The sequence below is a fragment of the Zalophus californianus genome, chromosome 6 (genome assembly GCF_009762305.2).
Source record: "Zalophus californianus isolate mZalCal1 chromosome 6, mZalCal1.pri.v2, whole genome shotgun sequence".
In the NCBI taxonomy this organism is placed as follows: Eukaryota; Metazoa; Chordata; class Mammalia; order Carnivora; family Otariidae; genus Zalophus; species Zalophus californianus.
Window position 1 is genome coordinate 71,595,645 of NC_045600.1, and position 22,852 is coordinate 71,618,496.

Below are 22,852 nucleotides of genomic sequence, written 5' to 3' on the forward strand. Positions count from 1 at the left end.
TCTTATGTGAAATGAGGGCATGGGACCAGCTGATGTCTAAGAGCTCTTCCAGAGCCAGCATTTCGGGAAGTTCTGCCCTCATCTGGTGCCAACGGCTCGCCTCTCTCCTGTGGCCTGTGGGCCAAGTCCTCCCCACACCACAAGGGGGAGCTCTACACACGCCCCAGGCAAGCACCTGGCTCCAAACCCACTAACAAACCTGTGTGCGCAGGTGTGCCAGGTGGGCACTCACATGGGAAAGGTTGTGCCTTCTCAGACACAGGACTCTGGGAGCCCAGCCACCAGGCCCACCACAAAGTGACCTGGCACACAGAGATCGTAGAGCGGAAGTCTGGTGTTGAAGGAAGTCTTCAGCACCTCAGTCCAGTCCCCCTCCCTCATGGCTCAGACCTGGTTGCAGAGGAGGGACCATGACCATTTTTGTGAATACTTCCTGGCTTTCCTGATCTGCCTAATTCCTAGGGAAGAAAAAGACTCACCAGTAGGATTCGAATATTTTAATTTGGGAATGACCAGCTTCTTCCTGCCCTCCCTCCCCAAAACACCTCCTTCCTGGTAGAGCTTCATCGGGAGACAGAGCTCAGAGCACTGAGCCCCACAGACAAGTCCCTGGTGACTTCTCAGGCCAGACTCCATCTCTGAAGGCCTGGCTGGGGAGCAGTGGGCTGTGGGCTAGTGAATCCAAAGAAAAAGTGTCTGGGCTGCACTGTTCCTTTTGTCTGGCTAGTCCTAGGAGCCAGGTAGCTCAGGGTCACTGCTGGTCCTCTGTGAATATGGAGCCAGGCCGGGAAGGGCGTGTCAGGATCAGGGAGCCACGGCACGGGGTGGAGGGGGCACGTCCTCTCCCCAGAGCACAGACACTCACCCTGGGTGGTCCTGGGAGCCATCTCGGTCCGGTAGATCTTGAAGGCATCGTAGGCAAAGACAGAGACCAGGATGATGCCAAACACCTGTGGGAGTAGGCACGTAGGCATGGGGATGACGCAACGAAGGCCGCTGGCCATCACATACTAGGGAGAGGGAGGTGGGCGGTACGGGGCACGGTGTGAGCCCAAGCCCGGGGCGCTGGCTTGGGCTTGTGGGGAGGCACCGAGAGTGTGCAAACGCCAGCCAGAGGCCCTTAGAGCCTGGGGAGCTCTGTGGGGCTGGACTCACAAAAGCAGCGATGGCAGCTCCATCCCGGGAGGTCACAGCTGCAAAGGAGACCACCAGGAAGATGATGATGGCACTGACACAGCGGAGGAAGTCCTGGGGGATCGGGGGGGGGGGGGGGGATGCAGGGTCAAAGGGAAGTCAGAGGGCAAGAGAACATCACCCTGAAGTTTTCCAGGCTATTCAGGGGCTTGACCCTCAGGCACTGTGAACCCCTACATGGAGATACCCCTGGGCACGATATAAAGCACTTGAGACAGAGCCAGGGAAGGGATGCAGGTGAACGCAGAGCGGCCAGGACTAGGAGCCAGGACTCCAGGTGGGGCAGGGCTGGGGCATGCGGGCCAGGAGGTCCAGGGGCAGGGGTGGGGCGGGACCTTTGGTGAGTGGGAGGTCGTCCCCCTTGTCAGTGCCTGATAGCTGTGAAATCCGTGTAGGGTCTGGGCCCCATACTGCCCCAGGGAAAGGACAGAGGCTGGGAGGGAAAAGGAAAATTTTGCCTTCAGAGAAGAAAGGGACCAGAATGGTGAGGGGGCAGGGTCCCTCACCAGACAGGGCCAGTTCAGCCGATCGAAGCGCAGGTAGTACTGGGTGGCGTAGAGGAAAAGGAAGGCGAGCGTGATGAAGAACTCCAGCAGTGCTGCGGCCATGTAGGCGGAGATGGAGGCCGTGAAGCAGATGAAGATGATGAAGGTCAGGGCCTGCAGGACCAAGTGTGTGAAGCTTGCCAGGAAGGGGACACAGGCCTGGCCAGATTTTTTGCCTTCCCCTCCTCGGGAACTCCCCCAGGCTGGCCCCCACCACCCATCCTTGGAGGTCTGCCCATCCCTGGTAGCGGGAGCCACACTCCAAGGTGTTTGCCCATTGAGGGCAGTCTCCAGCTTCCCAGCTCCCCCTGCCCCTGGCTCCCAGCAACCCCAGCAGTTTGACCAAGCTGCACCCCTCCAGGGGGCACCATTCTATGGAACCCACAAAAGAGGTGTCCTGCTGAAGCCCAGGGTACAGAGTGAACATCAGCCCCTGGAGTCACACCCACAGCAGCCCTGCACCCCAGGAGGGACCCCCATCCCACAGTACTTTCCCCACTCCCGGATGTCTGAAACTCCTCTAAACAAGAATCAAAACAAGGCCTTTGGTTCACACCAAGAGACGAGGTTTAGAAGGCAGATGCTCCATGGTGGACTCTAAGGGACGCTTCAGCTCTGGCGATGTCGGTGACACATAACTCAGTGAACTTAGGTTGAGACTAAGGTCTTGCTAAGTGACAGGGGAAGATCCTGTCCCGAGAGCAGATGTTCACGGGGGGGGGGGGGCAGACACAGATAAAGGGGGGCTGCAGGAAGCGTGCCCTTTATGTCCTAACTTCAGTTCTTCCTCCTGCCACTGAAGCTGCTGTAAGGGCCTTCAGATGGAGAGGGAGCCAGAGGGCCGGCGGGCGGGGAGGTGAGGGCAGGGCAGCTGGGGCAGGAGAGGTGTCCAGAGAGCCCGGGAAAGGGGACCGCTGAGGGGCGAGCCCAGTGGGGGCACTGGGCAGAGGCGGGGGGAGTAGGATCAAACTGGGAGAGATGGAGGTGCCAGGTTGGGGAGGTGGCCATTACCAGCTCAGTTTCCAGCAGGATGCCTTTGAGGGAGGAGAGGAAGGTCTTGTCCACGGCGAAGCCCTGGAGCCCCGCAGCTGCCCCCTCTGCGGGGGGCCCGTCCCAGCGATCCCGAGCACTGAGCATCTCCGTGGACCCCACCAGGCACAGCCCCCACTGCCACCAGCCCAGAAGGGAACTGGGAAGACGAAACCTGGAGAGATGGGAAAGCAAACAGGAGCAGGGAGGCACTTGGAGAAACCTGCAAGAGAAGCAGGCAGGCCGGCCGAGGGGCCTGCGGGAGAGGCTTGCCCAGATGGGCCTTCTCCCAGCTGCCCAGAGTGCCCCTGCTGGTGCCTGCACTGGCCCCCCCAAGAAGCACGTGGGGAAGGGAGGGGAGGGGCGGGGCGGGGAGGAGTGGTCAGCCCTCCCCTTGCTGGAGCCCAACCCCCACCCAGAGAAGGGGAGCAGGGAGGAGGGGGGAAAGGAGGAGGTCCACACAGAAACTGGGAGGAGCTGGGAGGTGAGCCGAGGAAGGAGCTAGACTAGGAGCCCCCCAAGGACCCAAGCCTGAAGAAGTTTGCATCCCCCTCCCCTAACTCCTGTCTTCCTGGCTGTCCTTTCTCCCTTTTCCTTTTAGGGAGGGTGGGAGCTGGAGGCCGGCCCAGGCAGCACCCCCCAGGACCAGGCTGTAGCAGCCAAGACGGAGGACAAAGGCAGATTGTTGGGGGGACAAGGGGGCGCTGTGTGCCTGCTGCAGTGCCTCAATGGGCCTCTGTCTGTCCAGCATGCCAGGAGGGCAGCCTGACCCCCACCCCAGGGAGCCAGAGAAAGGGAGGGATGGGAGGCCACAGCGGAAACTCTGGAAGGCAGAAGGACAGGGTAGTAGGTAAGGGCTGACTGTGCGGGAAGAGAAGGGATCAGGCTGGGGAGCCTGGTGTTCAGGCACCAGGGACGCCAAGACAAATTAGGCCATTTTGAACACAGATTATTTATTTGGATAAGTCTCTCCATTCTCAATAACAGCCTCTTCCTCAGAGCCTAGTAACTGCACCAGGTATGTGCAAAGTAGATGTCACTGAGTGCTGGATGGATGGATGGATGGATGGATGGATGGATGGACGGACGAACACATGAAATGAGGGGCTCTCCATTGGCAAAGGGGGAAGTAGCAAGAAAGTGCTTGTGCTGTGCCAGGGCAGCTGGGGATGGGAGACAAGGAAGAGATGGGGGTGGTAGGCTCTAGAGCCTTAAAGACCTTTCCCAAGGGGAAATGCCAGGATGTCCTCTTCTGGCAGCCATAAGCAGCTCTGTTGCTTCACCCCACATTTCCCACCCACTCCAAAAAGTGAGACGTGCGGTTCCCCCCAAAGTCCCCGATCCTGCCCCACGGTCCTGCTGCTCCAAGTAATGCTTTGGAGGGGTCGAGCATTCAGGCGTCCTGGCTCACCGTGGCGGGTGGTCCGACCAGGAACCAGGCACGGGCGGCACGGCTAGGCCATCACTCGCGGCCGCACACACACACAAGCCAAGGAGACAGGGTAGAGCTTCTGTTCCAGGCAGTAGCCATCATGGGCACCCTGCTTGCCAGGGCATGGCCGCCGGTAGAAGACGGTCTGGTTGTGGTAGAGCAACTCCGAGTTGCCCAGGGGGTCCATGTGGGAGCCCGTCTGTAGGCTGACACAGTGTGAACACAGGCAGCGGGCGTGGTACAGGTCCTGGGGGAGCCGGTTCAAGTCCCTGTCCAACCTGTGGGGGTAGCACTCAATCAGACCCTGGAGGGAGGCTGGCGGGGCGGGCAGGCAGGGGATGGGGTGGGGTGCCAGAGTGGTGATGCTGGAGGAAGGAAATGTGGTGAGGTGGGCCTGGCTTTTGTCCCAGCTCTTGCACCCACTTCCTGAGTGACCCCCACCCCTCTGGGAGTTATTTTCCCCTGCGGGCAGTGAGGGGCAGGGACGGAGGGGTGGTTTTCTGGCCTCGGAGCCTTGCAGAGGCAGGGGAAGGTGAGCGACCTCCACCACACAGGCACTGCTTCCATCTGATGTACCCACTGGGCTCGGGCATGAGGTTTCTTTTTGTAATTGTTATTACATTATTAGGTTTTTTTAAAATTATTATTATAAAGTAAAAACTGCTCTTACATCCCAGTATGAAACACTGTAAAGTGAGGACATCAGTCTCCCTACCAGTCCCCCTCCCCAGAGGGAGCCGCTGTCAACCATTACTTGCACATCCTTCCAGACTTTTCATGCATCTGTTATAAGCACATGTAAGCGTGCACGGTAAGACTTATTTACTTATTCTGAAAGGGTTTTGTGGCCAAAACAAGACTTGAAATGTAGACCCTCCAAAGGTCTGGTCCTCCCAAGGACTAGCAGGAAACAGCCGCTGGGTTCTAAGACCATTCTCTATGCAGACAAGCCCTCACGAGCTGGGGCTCAGCTGGAGCCGCGTTTCCCGGCGTGGGTTCCCTAATAAGTACCCTGCAAGAAAGGGGGCCCGGGGCCAAATGAGTTTGGGAAACGCTGAATTTATGGTTTCTTTTCTGTGGACTTCTTGCAACTTTCAATGTGCTGGGCACATTATGAATCTCCGAGGGGTGAGGGCTGGAACAGCTTTCCCCACACTTCACTGTCATCACTTTTTTCTGAGGAACAGCCTGTGGGATGAGTATCACAAAGAACACTTTGGGGAAGATCAGCCAAGTAGTCATCAGGGGTTCGTGGCCCCCAAACAAGAGTTCTGGACCCCAGCCAAGTCAGCCATCTGGCACCCAACCTCTCCAAAGTGGTTCCCACCTCGTTGGAGTTAGCCCAGGACCCAGCCAGACTTCCAAGACCACTTCAAAGCATGATGACCTGGAGTCTCCACCTGGGATCTAGTCTCAGCCTAAGCTGACCTTCTCCTTACCCACTGAACTTGTCCAGCCATCCCCAAAGCCAAGGTCAAGCCGGAATTAGACTTATGGGGAATGGGAACCCAGGCACCCCAAGAAGACGCAAGACAGAGATCCCTAAGGCCCTAATATTTAATATTTTGCACATTGTTCCAATTTCTGTGCTTCCTAATATGTTTTGCAGCATGGCACCAATAGAGAATTTTAATATTTGTGTGGCACACTGAACGAGAGTAAGACCGCCCATAATCACAGATAACCACCCCCAGAGTGGAGGCTTTCACTAGCCTGGTACACTTATAACCCATCCAGGGACCGGGGCAGTCACATTGGGTATTGGGGTGCTTCATACCTGTAGCATACCCTTATTCCCTGATATTTCAGTTAGAAAAACATGTCCCATTTGTAGGGACAGAAGAAGAAGGAGGGGGAGGAGGAAGAGAGGAAAAGGAGAGAACCGACCTTTTCTGTACTAAGTACAGATTTGACGTACATTATTTCACCTGATCTGCATGTTGGCCTGGGGGGTATTACCTCATTTTACAGATGAAAAAAACTGAGCTTTGAAACCTTAAGGAAGTGGCTCAAAGTCACCCACTAAGAGTGAGAGCTAGAACCCAGACTAGGCCTTGCCTAACACCCAAACCTTTATGGCCTCTCTGCGGGGCGGGCAGGCTGGACTTGGGTGGAACCCCTTCCCCCCCCCCACCCCGGGGCCTCTCACATACACCCTGATGGACAGACATACTAGCATTCGGGAGGGGGCGACAGACTCACTCATAGCTCCAGGGAGAGATAGACCTGCTGTTGAGGGGTCCGTCTTCACTGGCCCTGCAGGATTCTGGGTGGTGGGTGAGGCTAGTGGCCTCTCGGGGGAGCTTGAGCACAGTGTTCCCCTTCAGAGACTCGTGAGCGGGGTCCTGCCTTTTGCTGGGGCAGCATCTGGGCCAGTGGGTGCAGTCCTTCCGGATCCGAAAATTGAGGCTGTGGGTTCCCATGGCCATTACCAAGAACACAATCACCTACGGGGAAAGGCCAGTGAGAGAACTGCTCTCAACTAATCAGGGTGCTCCCTCCCCAGCTGTTCCCTGAGAGCCTGGTTTCCAGCTCCACCTGGACCCCAGCCCCAAACCCAGAGCGTGGCCTCTCTCCACCCTCAGCAACGTCTCAGCACCTGTCAGGCCCCCTCGCACTCACCTGGTTCATGCCTGATGCTTCTCGCCCAGCCACGGTGCTGCACTGGCTGACAGGTGGGGCCTTGTGGAAGCAGGCTGACTGGAGCAGCTGGGGCGCCCTGGTTTTATTTTCAGCAAACCTGTTTTGTTTATTCAAATTTATTTCCACGACCTTTTGGAGGGAGTGACCTGACATTAAAAAACAAAACAAAACCAAAAAAACCCTGCAAGTGTTTCCAAAAGCTGCTTAAATGTTATATTCATGGAAGTTATAATTCACATCACACCTGGGGAGCCTATTGGGGAAAATCTGTTCTTTGCACCTTTCTGGGTGTGGGGTCAAAGTAATAGTATTCTGCTATTCTGGGCATTGGAGAACTGGCATTATGGGAATTTCCCTGGTTGGCTTGGTACCCCAAATTCGGGAACATCATCTGGTCTGTCTTCAGGAGGCCTCATTTCCATGCCCCACCCAGGGCCTTGTCTCAGCCATTCCCTTTCTTCTCAGAAAGCCTCCTGATCACCCACCTTAGTGAACACTTCCCTCTATCTACTTTGACCCTTAACCCTTCTGTTCTCTGACCCCTTCCTCGCTTTCGATGATGCCAACATCTAGGACCCCCATCACCCAAGACTTCTTCCTCATTGTCCATTACCCACTCCCTAACTTCCCCTCACCCTCTCCAGTGGCTGCCTCACCCTCCATCTCACCCTTCCCTGACCCCCTTTGGGCCAGGGATGCAGGATGCCTAAACCCACAGGACTGCCAGGAATGCCCTGACCCCATCAGTTTGTTGGCTGGACGTGCAGGTCTGTTGGAAGAAGATGTGGGTGGTTGCTTCCATTGCATGAATGAGGTGAAGCCAGGAAGGGGAAGGGCTTAGTTCTTAACAGCTTCACCTAAGACCCAGCAGGTGGTCCCAGCTCCAGAGCAGGCCTGCCCCTACCCCAACTCAAGGGTGCTGGGGACAAGGGCCATAGCTGGGGTAGCTGCCCTTCTCAGACCATGGGACAAGTCCATCCAACCTCAGCTCCACCCCCAGCTCCGTGGGCCACTGTTGGCCAGGAAGGGGCATATGTGCTCAGAAATGCTTTAACTAGGCCTAACCCCAAAGACATGAGTCAGCCAGGGGTCACTGCTCCTGCGAGACACTGTGCCAAGAGCGGGCCACCTACTTCCCTCCAAGCCTTTTCTCTCCTATCGATCTTGCCCATTGATCCCCTGCATCCCCCACACCCACAACCCCCCCCACACACACACTCATACACAGACATGGTCTCTAGAATCATGTTTTCTGATTTGCATGTGCTTTCCCTTAGAAAATACTCCTCTAGTAACCAGGGACTCCGAAAGTAAACAAAGGGAACCAGGAATAAGTGAAACTGCAGAGTGAGGAGGAATTCTTCAAATGCTGCAGGGAAAAGCAGCTGCAGAGCAGAGGAGTGATGAGATCAGGGGGCGGTCTGGAGAATTGGGAGAAGCTGTTGTAGTGGCTTTGGGGAAGCGTGGAACTGGGGGTGAGGCGGGGGCGTAGGGGAGAGAGGTGGTAGCTGGGAGAGCAGGAGCTCTTAGGAAAAGCACTGAGGCGGGGAACATGCCACCCCACTCCCATTGCCCTGCTGTCTGCCCTATGCTCCCCAACGCCCTCTCGCTTCTGCACGCCACTGACCTCAGCTCCTGTGTATCATGTGCCAGGCTAGGGCCAAGCCCTCTACATGCATCAGCTCATTTTATCCTTACAACAAAACCACGAGATGGAAACTAATACACCCATATTACAGATGACAAAACTAAGGCCCAGAGAAATTTAGTAACCTGCCCAAGGTTGCACAGTTAGGAGGAGGCAGAGCTGACTTTTTACTCCAGCCCTGACCAGCTCAAAATCTAATCTCCTGGCACACAGGTGCCACACTGGGCTGACCCCCAGTCAGCTGCAAATGGAAGAGAAGCGCCACCCCCCCCCATCCCCCGCCCCCCCCCCCCCCCCCCCCCCCCCCCCCCCGTCTGTGCTTTCCTGCTTACCCAAGCTTGGGCCGGGACAGGTCTCACCTGAACCTGCCAGAGGCCACCATGGGACATTCCTGCCCACTCGGGCACTCAGCCCTGCGGGCTGGGATCCACTGCTCTAGCTCCATATTCCCCCGCCTTTGGCCTGGCACATGGTTACCAGGGTGGCTTTTGGTGCTCCTGAGAAACCCCTAACGCCAGAGAAGGCTGTGAGGGGGCACTGCTCTCCCACAAGAGCTGGATCCCTATGGGTGTCCCCCAAACCAATAAGAGCCTCAGAGCCTGACATTGGCCCAGATCTTCCCATCTTGGCCCTGTCCAGGAGGGGTGCTCGAAAGAACTGGAAGTGCTTGTTGGGCTTGTTGATGCTGCCAGAGACCCACACCACCTTTCAGGAGAGGTCTTTGGGGTGTCCTCCTGCCTCTGTACCCGGACGTCCTCTGAGGAAAGCCCTAAGGGGCAAAGGGAAGGCCCCTGCGAGCACACAGTGGCCCCCAGGGCTGGCCTTTCCCCCCACTGTGGTGATCGGCTCTGACCTGAGAACCCGGGCTCTGAGTCACACGCACCCCACCCCCTCCGGTTTGCTCAGCCTCTGTCCTTATCTCCCAGCCGCTCTGTGGGATTCCTTTGGGTGATTCCCTGCCATGAGAAATATTTTCCAGAGGGTTTTCCTCCTGGGGGAACTAGTTTTGGAATCCCTGAGTCACTTCAGCTTCCAGGGAACCCTTAGGGGTGTGGGGAGATAGGGGTGGCAATGGGAAGAACGCTGGAGGCGGAAGCAAAGGAAAGTTCACCTCACACCTGTCCTCACTTGCCTAGGCATGGTCCCCGCAGCCAGACGGGGCTGGCCAAGCCCCTGGGGGGAGGGATCCGCACCCAGCAGGGAGGGGCAGGGGAGATGGGATGGGAGGCAAGACCCTGCGGGCTTGCAGGAAGCCAGAACGTGGCTGTCCTGCCCTTCCACAGAAAGACACGCCAGTCCTCACCTGCTCTCCCGAAATACTGCTGAAACTACAGGACTCAGCAGGGTCTGCAGAAGCTCATCTGCACACACCTGACGTGAGGGCCCAGCACCGGCGGTTAAAATGCTGAAATCCTTCTGCCCCCACTGATAAATCCATGCTGTCCTCGGTCCCGGGGGCATCTCTGGGATCACAACCTACCTATAAGCCAGCAACTGAACACCTGGCCCGGATGGAGGCCTCTAGAATACTGCTCCCGTGCCCTGATTACTAAGTGATAATGGTCCTGGTTGCTAGTTATTGGTAGTATCACCTTTAGTTACGAAGATGCTTAGGCTTAGGAGCCTGCTTTCAAAGAGAACCTTCTCTGGGGCCCCTGGGTGGCCCAGTCAGTTAAGTGTCCAACTCGTGGTTTCGGCTCAGGTCATGATCTCCAGGGTCTTGAGATCAAGCCCCACATCAGGTTCCACGCTCCGCAGGGAGTCTGCTTGAGATTTTCTCCCTCTGCCTGCCCCATTCTCTCTCTCTGTCTCAAATAAATAAATGAGTCTTTAAGAAAGAAAGAAAATAAGAGAGAGAAACTCGTCTGGCCTGGGAGACACATGGAAAATCCGGGTGAACTGGACAAATAGCCCCGCAACTCCCTCCCCTCAGCCCAGTGCTGCTGCCCGCCCATGGAAGCCCTGGGCTTGCTCAGATTTCTCCCATAGTCACCGCTGCCCTGTTCATTCATCCACTCGGCAGCTATTTATTGAGCACCAGTATATGTCAGACACTATTCTGAATGCTACGAGTACAGAGGAGGACAAGCCAGATAAGGTCTCTGCCCCTCGTGAAGCTCACGTTTTAGGAGGAGACAGATGATAAACAAGGAAACCAGATCATTTTTGATAATAATTAGTGCTATGAAGAAAATGCAACAGTGTTATGAGACAGGGGGCGAAGGAAGGTAGAAGGAGGGTGCTGCTGGGACTTGGAAAGCCAGGGAAGGCCTTTCCGAGGATGAGGAATTTGACTTGATGATGGAAAGCGTGTGGGGGAAGAGTGGTCCAGGCAGAGGTGGCAAGATAGGCAAAGTCCTAGAGCTGGGAAAGAGCTGGGAGTATCTGAGAGCAGAAAGGACGATGTGGATGGGGAACAAAGGATAAGGGGAGAGCCAGATGAGATAAGGCAAAGAGGGGGGCAGTGGCCAGATCACAGAGGGTCTTACCGGTTGTGACAGAGTATTTGGATTTTATTCCAAGGTCCTGACTGGATTCAAGCATGATCTATGTGATGTGAGTTTCTTAAGGGCATGCACTGTGTCCTTGGCCTTCTGCTGCCCCCATAGGGCTTGCATCAAATAGCAATAATAATAGTTGCTTTTATCCAACATTTACATAGCATGGGCCAGGCACTGTTCTCAGGAATCTCTTAATCCTCACAAAAAGTCTGATGCTATTGATTTCATTATTATTTATTTGTCAGAGAGAGAGAGTACAAGCAGGGGGAGCGGCAGGCAGAGCGAGAAGCAAGCTCCCCACTGAGGATTAGTCTTGATCCCAGGACCCCGGGATCATGATCTGAGCAAAAGGCAGACGCTTAACCGACTGAGCCACCCAGGAGCCCCTAATGATTTCATTATTATTCCCACTTTACAGACAGGGAACCAGAGGCTCCAGGAGGTCATGCCAAGGTCACTAACCAGTGTTGAAACCAGGATTAGAACCCAGACAATCTGGTTGCTGTGGGGTCCCAAGAGAGGAGAACTGGAAGAAGCCCTGAGTACCTGAGTTTTGAGCAGCAAGAGGAACAAGAACACTCATGATATGGGATGGAAGAAACCAGCAGCTGGCCCTGCTGGGAAGGGGAGAGAAACTGGGGCCCAGAAAGCCAGATGGAGGGGTTCCTTCCTTGCTACCCCTGGAATATGGCCCGGACAAGCCCTGAAGGGGAGGGCCCAGCTGCCTGAGGCTGCCACCCACCGCCCACCCAGGGTCTAACTGCCCAGCCCGGGTTCTGCCCAACCTCACCTGGAGCCCAGAGCTCTCCCTGAACAGGTAGAATCGCCTTAAACCTCTGCAAAGGAGAAGGCAGAGATGAGATAAGGATGGGAAAAGACTCCTCTTGGCCTCAACAAAGAAACACTTTCAGTTTTCATGAAAGTACAAGCGGGGAGGAGGGGGCGGGGGCAGGGAGCCAAGGTGAGGAAAAGCCACGGAGGGAGATCTCTGTGCTAGGCATTTCACATATATTTACTCTTCACCGAAGACACTGCAGCAGATGAGGATCTGAGACTCAGAGATGTTACATAACTTGACCAAGGTCACACAGCTAATAAACCAGGGTTCATTTCTGAGTCCGACTGGCTCCATTCCATGCCTGGGCACTCCAGAAGCACTGTCTCGTTATCCTGCAGGTTTGTACTCTGCTTCCCCTCACCTACATTTATTTCCCCGGGCACTGAGCTCGGACAGTGAGCCCCAGTGCCCTCCTCCCAAACCACCATTTCGCCTGGTCCTAGCACTTCTTTCCTGCCTAGTCCTGCCTATTTGGCCACCATCTATTTCTTCTTGTGCCCCTCTGAGCATTCATCTTTGGGAATTGGATTTCCTGCCCACCTCTGTCTCGGGCCCCAATTTACCTTGGCAGTCCCCAGGCAGAGCAAAGCAAGTCACTCCCCAGCAACTGAATGTCGGTGTTGCAGGCAGCCGGCCTCCCCCCACCCGCGCCCCCGCCCTGGGGCTGGGGTCTGGAGGAGATTGGACTGGGATGCGGAGCTCTCCCTTCAGATCCATCTGGAAATTTATAAGTTCCTCTACCATCCTGAGGGGTCTAAGTCTATTCAGAATCCCCAGGCCCATGCTCAGGTCTGCACCCCAGCTGTGAGCCAAGCCCAGAACCAATACTGTACTGTCCATCCCCCCACTCACCCCAGAATCTCTTCCTAACCCGTCCCATAGGTACCACTTCTCCCCTCCGCACAGGATTCTTCACAGGTGCCCAGGTGACAGGGAGGGGGAGCCAGCCCCCTCCCCTGCTAGGACATGCCTGGATGTGTGGGCCTGTGCAATGGGAGGAGAGAAGGAGGGGAGCACCTGTTCAAGGCCTCAGGTTCACAAAGGGCCTGCAATTAGACTTCTGATGTTATCTCCATATGAGGTTATACATAGAGTCATCGTCTGTTTTATAGGTTTGAAGTGTTAATTTGTTCAAGGTGAACACTGAAAATCTACTACAATTTTTCAATCCTGTGTGGCATCTCACTTTTTCAACACCAGGAACCTCAAAAATGGAAGAAGGGAGGCTCCCTTCCAGCCTAAGAGGCCTTGAGGTGTGCCCCAAAAGGAAGAAGCAGGAGATGGGGGTGGGTGGAGGGAAACAGCACACACTAAGGAGAGTGGGGACCCAAGAACCCTGTCCTTTCAGCTGATCCCAGCTCCTCTGAAAGAGGTCTGCCCTTTTGTGCCCGCAGCCCCCACTCCTGCTCCCCGAGGCCGAGGCCGCAGAGCGAGCCAGAGTGAGGGCGGGGGACAGGCCCAGACTGGCAGAGGAGTGTAAGAGGCGGCACGACCCGCCCGCCCGCAGCTCTGGGACCAGGCTCAGACCCCCACTCGTCGTCCCCTCCCCCCTCGCCCCCCAGGCACGGCCAGCCAACCCTGTCACCGCTGCGGAGGCAACGCCAAGGAGAGGAGACGCTCGGCTGAGGACCCCAGAAAGGAGGAAGGAGCGCGCTCCCTCCCACGGGAAAGACATGTGGGGCTCATGAAAGGGACGCGGAGAGGGGCGCGGGGCTGGCGGGGCAGAGCGGGGGCGTGGCGGGGTGAGGGAAGCTCCCAGGAGCGAGCGCACCAGACCTCGGGAGGTCCGTCGCGACGTCCGGAGCCGAGAGGCGCCGGGGAGCGGGCCCGGGAGGGGGCGTGCAGTTTGGCCCGAGGGTCCCGAGCTGAAACTCAACACCCGCCTTTGGAGGGATCGTCCTCCTTTCTCCTCCGCCCCTTCCCTTCCCCTCCCTTTTCCCCTCCCTCCTTTCTTTTAATCCCCAGGACTGAGCCCCGCGCCGGAGCGGAGAGGGCCCGAGGGGAGGAGAAAGGAACTGCCCCGAGAGGGAGCCGGGAGCCGGGGAAGGGGAGGGAAGGGGAGCCGCGCGCGCGGGGGCTGAGCCCGAAGGCCACGCGAGACCCCTCGGAGCCTTCGCAGCCCCCTCAGTGTCCCCCCTCCCCGACCCTCCTCCAGGCGAGTCCACGGGCCCCTGGCCCCTGCTCCTCCTTCGCCTTCTCTTTGCTGCCTCTTTTGCTTTGTGGCCTTTCTCTCCGTCCCCAGAGACACCCGGGAGCTGCCCCGAGCTCCAGGGCGCGCCGAGGGGCCCTGCGGAGGGTGCGCGTGAGCGGGCCGCGGGGTGGCGGCGCGCGGGGGGGGCCCCGCGGAGGCGTGGGGAAGGCCGTCCCGCCCCTTCGGGCCGAGCCCGCGTGCGGGGAGCGAGGTTCCGTCGCGGCGTCCCCCGAGCTCCGGGCGTGCAGAGGGCGAGTGTGCGTGAGTGTGAGCCCGCCTCGCCGCCGGGCGTGCGAGTGTCTGGGCCGAGCGCTGCCCTCGGGCGACGCAGCCCAACCGCCACGCTCTCGGAGGCCTCCGGCGCCAGCCTGGCCTCCTTTCGCCAACTTGGGCGAGTTTGAAGAGGGGCGAACGTCTCAGTGCTCGCTCGCCCCACCCCCTCGCAGCTGGGCAGCCACAGGGCCCCGGGCCGCTCTACCACAGCCCTGGGAGCACCGCTCTCTGCCGCGGCCCCCGGCTGGGGAGCGTTGGCCCCTGAACTCGCTCGTCCAGCCCAACCGCCCCGGCGGCTTCTCCCAGCCCTCGGGGCCGTCCTGAGCGGCCTGGCGAGGCGTCGAGCGCGGCCCCAGCTCCCGCCTCCTCGGTGCCCCGGCCCTGGGAGGGAGCTTTCGGCCCATGCGGACCCGGGGTCCCTCCGCGGCCTAGGCCAGGCAGCTCCAGGGGCCTGGCCAAGCCCGTGGTCCCCGGGACGGCACGGAGCGCACGCCCTTGGATGAGGTCCCGCAGCGACGCCCCGGCCCGCCCCGCTCCTCCTCCTGCCCGGCCAAGCTGCCTCCCATTTGGGGAGTTTTGTGGGTTTTCTTTCTCCTCCTCCAACCTCCGCGGAGGCCACGACTCAGGCGCCGCAGCCGGGGGCCGCCTCCATGGTGCCGGGCGGCCGCTGCTGAAGTCAGCGAAAGCGAGCCTGGCCTGGAGCGGGCCGCGCGGGAGGCCAAGGCCATGGCCATAGCCACGTCGGTGAGTCCACCAGGGAGTGGAGGCTGCGGGCCATAGGCCTCCACGGTCTGCCCTGCACTCCTGTCACTTTTATTTCTGCTTTCTCTTTGTCTTTCTCCCTGGGCCCTTTCTTCTCCGAGAGGCTGTGTCCTCCACCCCCCACCCCCACTTTTGTTTCCCTCTCTCCCTCTCACTCCCCTTCCCTAGCTGCTTCTGGGTCTAGGTTCCCCCTCTCCCCTCCTCCTCCCCATTCTCCTCTTTTTCTTTCTAGAGGCTGTCCCTGGATGGAGGGGAGGGGGCAAGCCTAGCCCGAGTCCTATCTGCTGTTTTAGGGGCGGGAACAGATGGCCACCGGTGGTTGGCAGGGGCTTGTGATTGGGAGGCAAGTAAAAGGTTGGGGGGGGGGCTGAAAGAACGGAGGTGGCTCCAGGAAAATGGGAGAGGTCAAAGAGGCCCTTCTCTGGGGGAAGGATGGAGAAAAGGGGGGGATAGAGCAAAAGAGGGAGATCAGGAGGGGAGAGAGAGAAAATAGAGGGAGCAGGAGAGGTGATGTCAGCCAGCCTCTGGCCACTTTCCGGGGACTGGTGACAAAGGGAGGAGACAGCCGGCATGATGGGACGGTGGGAGGAGGCCTCCCAGAGAGCGTGTGGCCCACTGCCACCCCCAAGTTAAGGCAGCCACTCCCTCGCAAGGCAGCCAGGCCCCTGAGGAGCGGGTAGGGCAGAGGTGGCCACACCCATCATCAATCAGTCTATCAGCAACTCTGGCCTGGGTTCCTGAAGCCGTGAGGCCCAGAGGTTTGGCCCCATTGGACGGAATTCAAACCTTAACACAAGGAGGAGCTCTCCACAGCCCCACCTCTGCTTTCTGCCCAGCAAGCCTTGTGGTGTGAATCCAAGCAACTCTGTCCCCTTTCCACCCTTCCCTAGACCCTGTGATTCCCGGGGAAGGCAAGGCTGCTGCTTGCTTTCTGGCCCCCTCCAAATGGGTACTCTGGGAAGGAGGACTGTGAGGCTGGAAAGGCGAGAAGCATGGCTCCTGACATCCTCCCATACCCCTCGAGGACGAGTTCAGTTTTCACTCCTTCTCAGACCAAGCTCCTTTTAGCTCAGTCTGTATGATGGTGAGAAGACCTTAACTCAGAGCCTGGAGAGGGGGAGGTCCTGAAAACAGTAGCTCAGGGCTAGCTGGTCAGCTGGTCTGCTTTGTAGTCCCAGGAGGTAGATTTTTTACCTAGAGGTGGGGAGTGGCATTTGCGCTAATCAAACTCACAGGGTCCTAATAACAGCTAATAGTTTTTGAGCATATACTGGCCCTGTGCTGGTCCTAAGCTTTGTCTTGGTTTGTCCTGGTTGTTTGGTGCATTATCTCCTCCAGTCCTCGCCGCAATCCCGTGAGGATGGTGCTGTTATTATCCGGGACTGGATATTTGGATATGGACATGGAAGTCTACAAAGGAGGAGACCGAAGGCTTGGGAAGGTCAAACAACCTGCCCGAAGTCACCAGTTAGAAAGGGACAGAGCCAGGACTCAACCCTGGGTCTGTCTGCCTCAGAACTCTGCTCTTCACCCCCTGCCTAATCCAAAACACTAATTTCTAATTTACAATTAGAAAGAAGAGTGCTGAACTAACCAGGAATTTGTGCCATCTGGTTAGCATGTTTTCTTTCTGTGGGATAATATCCTTTAGAAGCCAAAATATAATCAGAAAATGGTTTGATCTGGAACCAGGCAAGAGGAAAAGTCAGTTTGTTGTTAACATCACCCAGCCATGAGGGCTGGACCACCTCTCCATGCACATGGGAAATGCCAATCAAGAGAAACATGCACTCCTGCTGGCTGAGCAGGGCCTCCTTCTCTCCAGGGTCTGGGGGCCAAATGCACCCCTGCCGGAGATCTTTAGCTTGAGATGTTTTACTGAATTAGGCCACATGGATTCCCTACTCTGGTGATGCCTAACTACCTGCTTTCTGCCACCGCTGTTTGGGGTCCTGCCAGCAAGCATGGTCACTTAGCAAGCATAACCCAACCAGAATATATTTCGATACTGAGTGGTGTAAGATTGATTCTACCGAAGGACAGCATGGGACCGGAGCCCTGTGAAGGGTGAAATGCAAAGGAAAGTCGAGTATAATGAAGACTTCGTATGCGCTTGAGTCATGTTTGAGTCATGGACTCTACTTAACCAAGAGGTTAAGTTACTAATAGAAGAAGAAGAAAGTATAACCTCATTTTTGTGATCGTGGAGAAGCAGTAGGGGTTGATTGAGAGTGCTGGCTCTGGAGTCAAACAGCCTGGGGTTCAAGTCACCTCCACCAGCGGCACCAGCTCTCCGTTGTGGGCGGAGTCCTACCCTCTCTGTCCCGGCCTCCTTTCCAAATGGGGATAATGATGGCTCCTTCCTCATAAGGATGTTTTGAGATTAAATGAGATGAGATGATTAGTGTAAAGACTTGCACCATGTCTGGATACATAATTTGCACTTGGTATCTGTGACTTACCACCTGAGCAGGTGGCTCTCAGAGCAACAAAGCTTAGATGTCCCTACCAGACAGGACTGGAAACAGGCTGATAGATGTTTGCTCTTGGTTGGTCTGCCAGGCCCTCCTCCACACACACACACACACACACACACACACACACACACACACACACACACACACACAGTAGAGTGTATACTCTTTCTCCTCTCCATGGTAACGTCAGCTTCCTCTGATAGAACCTTATTTGCTGAGACTGAGAACAAAACAGTTGCTTCAGTCTCTGTTTTCTTCCTTTTTATGCCTAGGCACTGTCTGGGCTGGGTTTTTCCCAGTCTCTCTCAGACTGATGGGTCTCTGCTGCCACTCAATCTAATTCTGCTTGTAGGGGATGCTGACTGGGAAACAGGGAAGGTGAAGGAGATTCTCTGGCAGACCTTAGCAGGGCTTTCTCATGTGCACAAAGCTTTGGAGGAAATTCATTCAACACATGTTCACTGAGACCTGATTCCAGGTGAAGCCCTTTCACAGGGGCCAGGAATATAGCAGTCCCTGTTCTCCCAGAGCTTACAGGGTAAGGGAAGAGGTAGATAATAAGAAATGAAATTGGCAAATAGTATAAAGTAAGATGAAGGAAACAATGGTGGAGACAGACACAGAGTGGGGTAGGGAGAAGAGTGAAGAAAAGACCTTTTTGAGAAGGAGACACTTAAGCAGAAGTGAAGGATGCAAAAGGGCCAGTCAGGTGATGAGTCAGGCCAAGAGCATTCTGGGTCAAGGAAACCACAAGCGCAAAGGCTCTGAAGCGGGAAAGAATTTCTCTAGTTCAAGGAATAGAAGGGAAGAGGAAGAGTACAGGGGATGAAGCTGGAGACAAGGCCGGACCCAGTCAAGAAGAGCTGAGTCAGTTCAGATTTGTAGCTTGAGGGGAATGGGGGGGCTCTCTGATATTTCTGAGCAAGGGACCTGATGACCTGATATGTGTGTGAGACCCCTCTCCCCGCCCCCGCCTCACCCAGCAGGCCCAGCTGGCCCGGGCACTCTACGACAACACCGCTGAGTCCCCGCAGGAGCTGTCCTTCCGCCGAGGGGACGTTCTACGGGTACTGCAGAGGGAGGGCGCTGGTGGGCTGGATGGCTGGTGCCTCTGCTCTCTGCACGGCCAGCAGGGCATTGTGCCCGCCAACAGAGTGAAGCTTCTTCCTGCGGGCCCGGCACCCCAGCCCAGCGTCACCCAGGTGCCCCCAGCCCAGCCTGGCTCACCACATCCAGCCCCAGAGCACGGCAATGAGGACCAGGAGGTGAGAGCTGGAGCCCTCCCCACCCCAGGCCAGAAGAGCCCCGTTGCGCTCTGCTGGAACCTGCAGCAAGGTGGGGCAGGACGATCCCTGAGACCGCTGCTCTTCACCCACCCGGCACTGGGTGAAACCTGTTTGCCACCCTTCCTGGGCTCTCATCCCATTGGCACGGGGGCCGGGGGGGGGGGGTTGGAAGGGGTGTTAGCTCCTCTATGGCATATATTAGCTGCTTCTCTCGTCCCCACTCCTGACCCACCTGTCTGTCTTGACCCCCCAGGTATATGTGGTGCCACCCCCAGCTCGGCCCTGTCCTACCTTAGGACCTCCGGCTGGACCCTGCCTGCCCTCCCCTGATCCCATCTACAAGGTCCCCAGAGGGAGTGGGGCCCAACCGGCTGCCCCTGGAGACACGCTGGAGGTGAGGGCTAGACATCCATGTGTATGTTTGGCAGGGAACAGAGGGCTCTCACTGGGCGTCCACCGCGGAGTCAGGATAACCGATGGCTCTGCTCCCTCTCCAGGTCTATGATGTGCCCCCTACTGCCGTCCGAGTTCCATCCAGTGGCCCCTATGACTCCCCTGCCTCCTGTACCCGCCCTCTGGCCCGGATTGCCCCGCAGCCCCCTGGAGAGGATGAAGCTCCCTATGATGTGCCCTTGACCCCAAAGCTACCGTCAGAGCTGGAACCGGATCTGGAGTGGGAGGGGGGCAGAGAACCCGAGCCCCCCCTCTACGCTGCCCCCTCCAACCTGAAACGGGCCTCAGCCCTGCTCAATCTATACGAAGCGCCGGAGGAACTGCTAGCAGATGGGGAAGGTGGAGGCACCGATGAGGGCATTTACGATGTGCCCCTGCTGGGGCCAGAGGCACCCCCTTCTCCAGAGCCCCCAGGAGCCTCAGCCTCCAATGACCTGGACACCGTGGCCCTGCTTCTGGCCAGAAGCCCCCCACTCCCACACAGGCCCCGCTTGCCCTCAGCCGAGAGCCTGTCCCGCCGCCCTCTGCCTGCCCTGCCTGTCCCTGAGGCCCCCAGCCCTTCCCCTGCTCCCTCTCCTGCTCCAGGCCGGAAAGGCAGCATCCAGGATCGACCTCTACCCCCACCCCCACCCCGCCTGCCTGGCTATGGGGGCCCCAAGGTTGAGGGGGATCCAGAGGGCGGGGAGGTAGAGGATGATCCAACAGGACACCATAATGAGTATGAGGGCATCCCGATGGCTGAGGAGTACGATTATGTCCACCTGAAGGTGAGCTCCCCTCCCACCAGAAATGCCCCCCAAGATAACCAGAGGGAGGAGTGAGGAGGCCTGGGGCCCAGAGGGACCCTCCGTTTCTTCCCTCCTTCCTTCCTCCACTGGCCCTGCACCCTATGGCCTGGGACCCCAGTACTTGGTCCCACCACGTGTACCGGTGCCACACTCCTAAACCCAGCCTGGGGTCCCCAAGCCATCTGACCTGCCACCAGAACTCTCCGAGACCTGGAGTCAAGGGCCTGCAACCTCTGATGGCCGTAGAGACCTGGGGAAGAAACGGGGAGGGGGAAGGGGCAGGAACACAGCAGGAGAGGGGTGGGGGGCACCTGCCCTGCTCCTCCACCCCTGCTCTGAGACCCTGGTCCCTCCCACAGGGCATGGATAAAGCTCAGGGATCTAGGTCCCTGGATAAGGCCTTCCCAGGGGATCCTGAACTGCTGGAGAGGGGGTCACCGGAGCAGCAGGTAACCCTGTGGGGACGGTGCTAGAGAAGGAGCACAGGAAGGAGGAACAGGAACTTGGAGGAAGCAGCAAGGGAGAGAGATTTAGGGTGGGGGTAAGAACTCAGGGAGCCAGATCTGGGGTAGAGAGAAGCAAGAATTCGGCAGGAAGGACTGGAACCTGGAAAAGGATATCAGGAATTCAGAAAGAGGGGAAAGAATGTGTTGGAGAGGAATCAGAAAACCAAGCAGCCAAGGAAGCAGAATTTTGGGCTGGACCAGGTGACTTCTGAAGCTCCTTCCAAGTGAATTCCTGGGTTCCTAAGAGACGGGGCTTCTAATCCCAGCTCCACCAGTAAGAAGCCGGGGCCCTGAAGTCACCAGTTAATCTCTCTGGGCCTCAGGAAAGTAAGATGGTCTCCCCGACTGTCTAGAATGGTCCTAAGCATAGCTACCATTTATCAGGTAGATGCCAAGTGCGGACCCTGTGCTAAGCACATCGCACAGGTCAGCACTAATCACAGCCACAGTCAGTACTGGTACAGTGCTCACCGTGTGCAACGTTCTGTTCTAAGCCCTCTCTGCATGCTGTGGCATTCACTGCCCCGCAGCCGTGGGAGGCAGACGCTAGAACGGCACTATCCAATAAGGTGGCCACTAGCCACATGCGGCTACGGCGCACTTGAAATGTGGCTAGTCTGAACTGAAAGGCACTGTAGGTATAAAACAAACGCACACCAGATTTTGCACTTAGAATGAAAAGAAACGTCAGTCTTTTTTATATTGATTACATGTTGAAATTACAACAATTTTTATATCTGGAGTTAGAAAAATCTTTTTACTTTTCTCAACATGGCTACTAGAAAAATTTTGATTACACATGTGGTTCCCATTATGTTGATACTGGACAGCATAAAATGGGACAGATGCCCCATTTTAGAGATAAGGAACCAAGTTCAGAGACTAGTTTGAATCCAGATTGATCTGACATCAGCTCCTCCGGGCACTTTCCTGGCCCTGGCTATGAGAATTTAAACGTTCTGGTGGGCGGAGGGAGGAGCTCGGGTAAAAAGGAGGGAGTGAAAGGAAGAAATGAGGAACGGAAGAAGGGAAGGAGGGAGGAAAGCAGTGCAGGAGTAGCACCACTGGAGCGTGCCTGCCAACCACTCCTCTTGCCACCAGGAGGCCCCGTCCCCAGGGGAGCCGCTGGATCTGCCCACCGGAGACCTACAGCTCCTGCACTTCTACGCAGGCCAGTGCCAGAGCCACTACTCAGCACTGCAGGCAGCCGTGGCAGCCCTCATGTCCAGCACCCAGGCCAAGCAGCCCCCACGCCTCTTCGTGCCCCATGGCAAGCGGGTGGTGGTGGCCGCTCACCGCCTGGTGTTTGTAGGGGACACTCTGGGCCGGCTGGCAGCGTCCGCGCCTCTGCGAGCGCAGGTCGGGGCTGCAGGTACAGCACTGGGCCAGGCACTACGGGCCACGGTGCTGGCTGTCAAGGGGGCCGCGCTGGGCTACCCATCCCACCCTGCGGCCCGAGAGATGGCACAGCGCGTGGCGGAGTTGGCAGGGCAGGCCTTGCAGTTCACCTCTCTGCTCTCCAGCCTGGCCCCCTGAGGGCCCCCTCCAGGACCTGCTCCTCCCCTCTCCTGCCTGCTGGAGCCCCCTTTTGGGCCTTGGGTGGCCGGAGGGCTCCGTTTTAGGGACCGGGAGAGGCGGGGGCGTCTTTCCCCTTCCAGTCATCTCAGTTTCTCACAGAGATGTTCCTCCCCCTCCCGCAGCTTTTTGTACGAGCCATTTTGTATAAATTATTTATATTTAATATTATTCCCTGTTTTGTCAGGGGCAAGTGCCAGGCCCTTTGGGGCAGGGAGGAACTGGACTCTTTTCTCTCAGCCTGGGGTGGAGGTTCTTGGTCACTGCACTGGCCCCCACCTCTGGAAATGGCCCCACAGAGAAGCAGGTGCCTGAATCTTGGGCCCACCCGGAGCCCCTTTCTTGTCCTGGTTCTTGGCTCTAGAACATCAGCACCTCACTGTTGGCCGAGAGTGAGGGCAGGACATTGACCGCCCAAAATGTGGAGGTCTGGGAGAGGCCCGAGGGCTCCTCCCCATGGGAGGCAGGACAGAGCTGGGCCTCAGTAAGCCCTGCTGTCTGGTTCTCTGCCTCTGCTTCTTGGGTGCTTGGGGGAGGAGCTGGGCCTGGTGGCCCTTGGCCAAACCGACGGGACACACACTGGGCAGGATGTCCTTAGGTTTGGGGGGAGATTTTGCTGTTATTTTCAGTAACTATTCATTCGGCGGGGTTCAGCTCCCATGATGTGCCAAGCACAGTTCTGAAGGTACACCGGGATGGGATGGACATAAC

The 22,852-nt window shown here is 57.3% G+C and overlaps 3 protein-coding genes across 5 annotated transcripts; 1 reads left to right on the forward strand and 2 right to left on the reverse strand.

Moving 5' to 3' along the window:
* Window positions 1–488: 488 nt before the first annotated feature.
* On the reverse strand, window positions 489–3,325 carry CMTM5 (CKLF like MARVEL transmembrane domain containing 5). 2 transcript variants are annotated; one of them, XM_027571498.1, is made up of 6 exons: window positions 2,751–2,891; window positions 2,296–2,429; window positions 1,701–1,853; window positions 1,156–1,248; window positions 866–950; window positions 489–765 (listed from the first exon to the last, which is right to left on the reverse strand). In XM_027571498.1, the coding sequence occupies exons 2-6, from the start codon at window positions 2,326–2,328 to the stop codon at window positions 752–754; spliced, it is 378 nt and encodes a 125-aa protein (XP_027427299.1). In that variant the 5' UTR covers window positions 2,329–2,429; window positions 2,751–2,891; the 3' UTR covers window positions 489–751. The 2 variants fall into 2 exon arrangements, with proteins under 2 accessions (XP_027427299.1, XP_027427297.1); XM_027571496.2 differs by lacking the exon at window positions 2,296–2,429 and having other exon boundaries at window positions 2,751–3,325.
* Window positions 3,326–4,222: 897 nt separating this feature from the next.
* IL25 (interleukin 25) lies at window positions 4,223–6,996 on the reverse strand. Its single transcript, XM_027571973.1, has 3 exons — window positions 6,823–6,996; window positions 6,403–6,647; window positions 4,223–4,478 (listed from the first exon to the last, which is right to left on the reverse strand). Exons 1-3 carry the CDS (start codon window positions 6,994–6,996, stop codon window positions 4,223–4,225), a joined length of 675 nt encoding a protein of 224 aa, XP_027427774.1.
* Window positions 6,997–14,305: 7,309 nt separating this feature from the next.
* EFS (embryonal Fyn-associated substrate) lies at window positions 14,306–22,852 on the forward strand. Of its 2 annotated transcripts, none has more exons than XM_027568725.2 (6): window positions 14,306–15,038; window positions 18,520–18,798; window positions 19,073–19,213; window positions 19,317–20,039; window positions 20,420–20,509; window positions 21,668–22,852. In XM_027568725.2, the coding sequence occupies exons 1-6, from the start codon at window positions 15,021–15,023 to the stop codon at window positions 22,100–22,102; spliced, it is 1,686 nt and encodes a 561-aa protein (XP_027424526.2). In that variant the 5' UTR covers window positions 14,306–15,020; the 3' UTR covers window positions 22,103–22,852. The 2 variants fall into 2 exon arrangements, with proteins under 2 accessions (XP_027424526.2, XP_027424524.2); XM_027568723.2 differs by having other exon boundaries at window positions 14,307–15,038; window positions 18,517–18,798.

What these genes read in the sequence shown, in the direction of transcription:
- EFS (XM_027568723.2), top strand. An exon ending in ACGATTATGTCCACCTGAAG is followed by an intron (nt 20,040 to 20,419) that starts GTGAGCTCCCCT and finishes TCCCTCCCACAG; the next exon opens with GGCATGGATAAAGCTCAGGG. An exon ending in GGGGGTCACCGGAGCAGCAG is followed by an intron (nt 20,510 to 21,667) that starts GTAACCCTGTGG and finishes TCTTGCCACCAG; the next exon opens with GAGGCCCCGTCCCCAGGGGA.
- CMTM5 (XM_027571496.2), bottom strand. Translation starts at nt 2,876, where the DNA reads ATGCTCAGTGCTCGGGATCGCTGGGACGGGCCCCCCGCAGAGGGGGCA. An exon ending in GGCTGAACTGGCCCTGTCTG is followed by an intron (nt 1,249 to 1,700) that starts GTGAGGGACCCT and finishes CCGATCCCCCAG; the next exon opens with GACTTCCTCCGCTGTGTCAG. An exon ending in GAGCTGCCATCGCTGCTTTT is followed by an intron (nt 951 to 1,155) that starts GTGAGTCCAGCC and finishes CTACTCCCACAG; the next exon opens with GTGTTTGGCATCATCCTGGT.
- IL25 (XM_027571973.1), bottom strand. Translation starts at nt 6,996, where the DNA reads ATGTCAGGTCACTCCCTCCAAAAGGTCGTGGAAATAAATTTGAATAAA. An exon ending in AAGCATCAGGCATGAACCAG is followed by an intron (nt 6,648 to 6,822) that starts GTGAGTGCGAGG and finishes CTTTCCCCGTAG; the next exon opens with GTGATTGTGTTCTTGGTAAT. An exon ending in ATCTCTCCCTGGAGCTATGA is followed by an intron (nt 4,479 to 6,402) that starts GTGAGTCTGTCG and finishes CTACCCCCACAG; the next exon opens with GTTGGACAGGGACTTGAACC.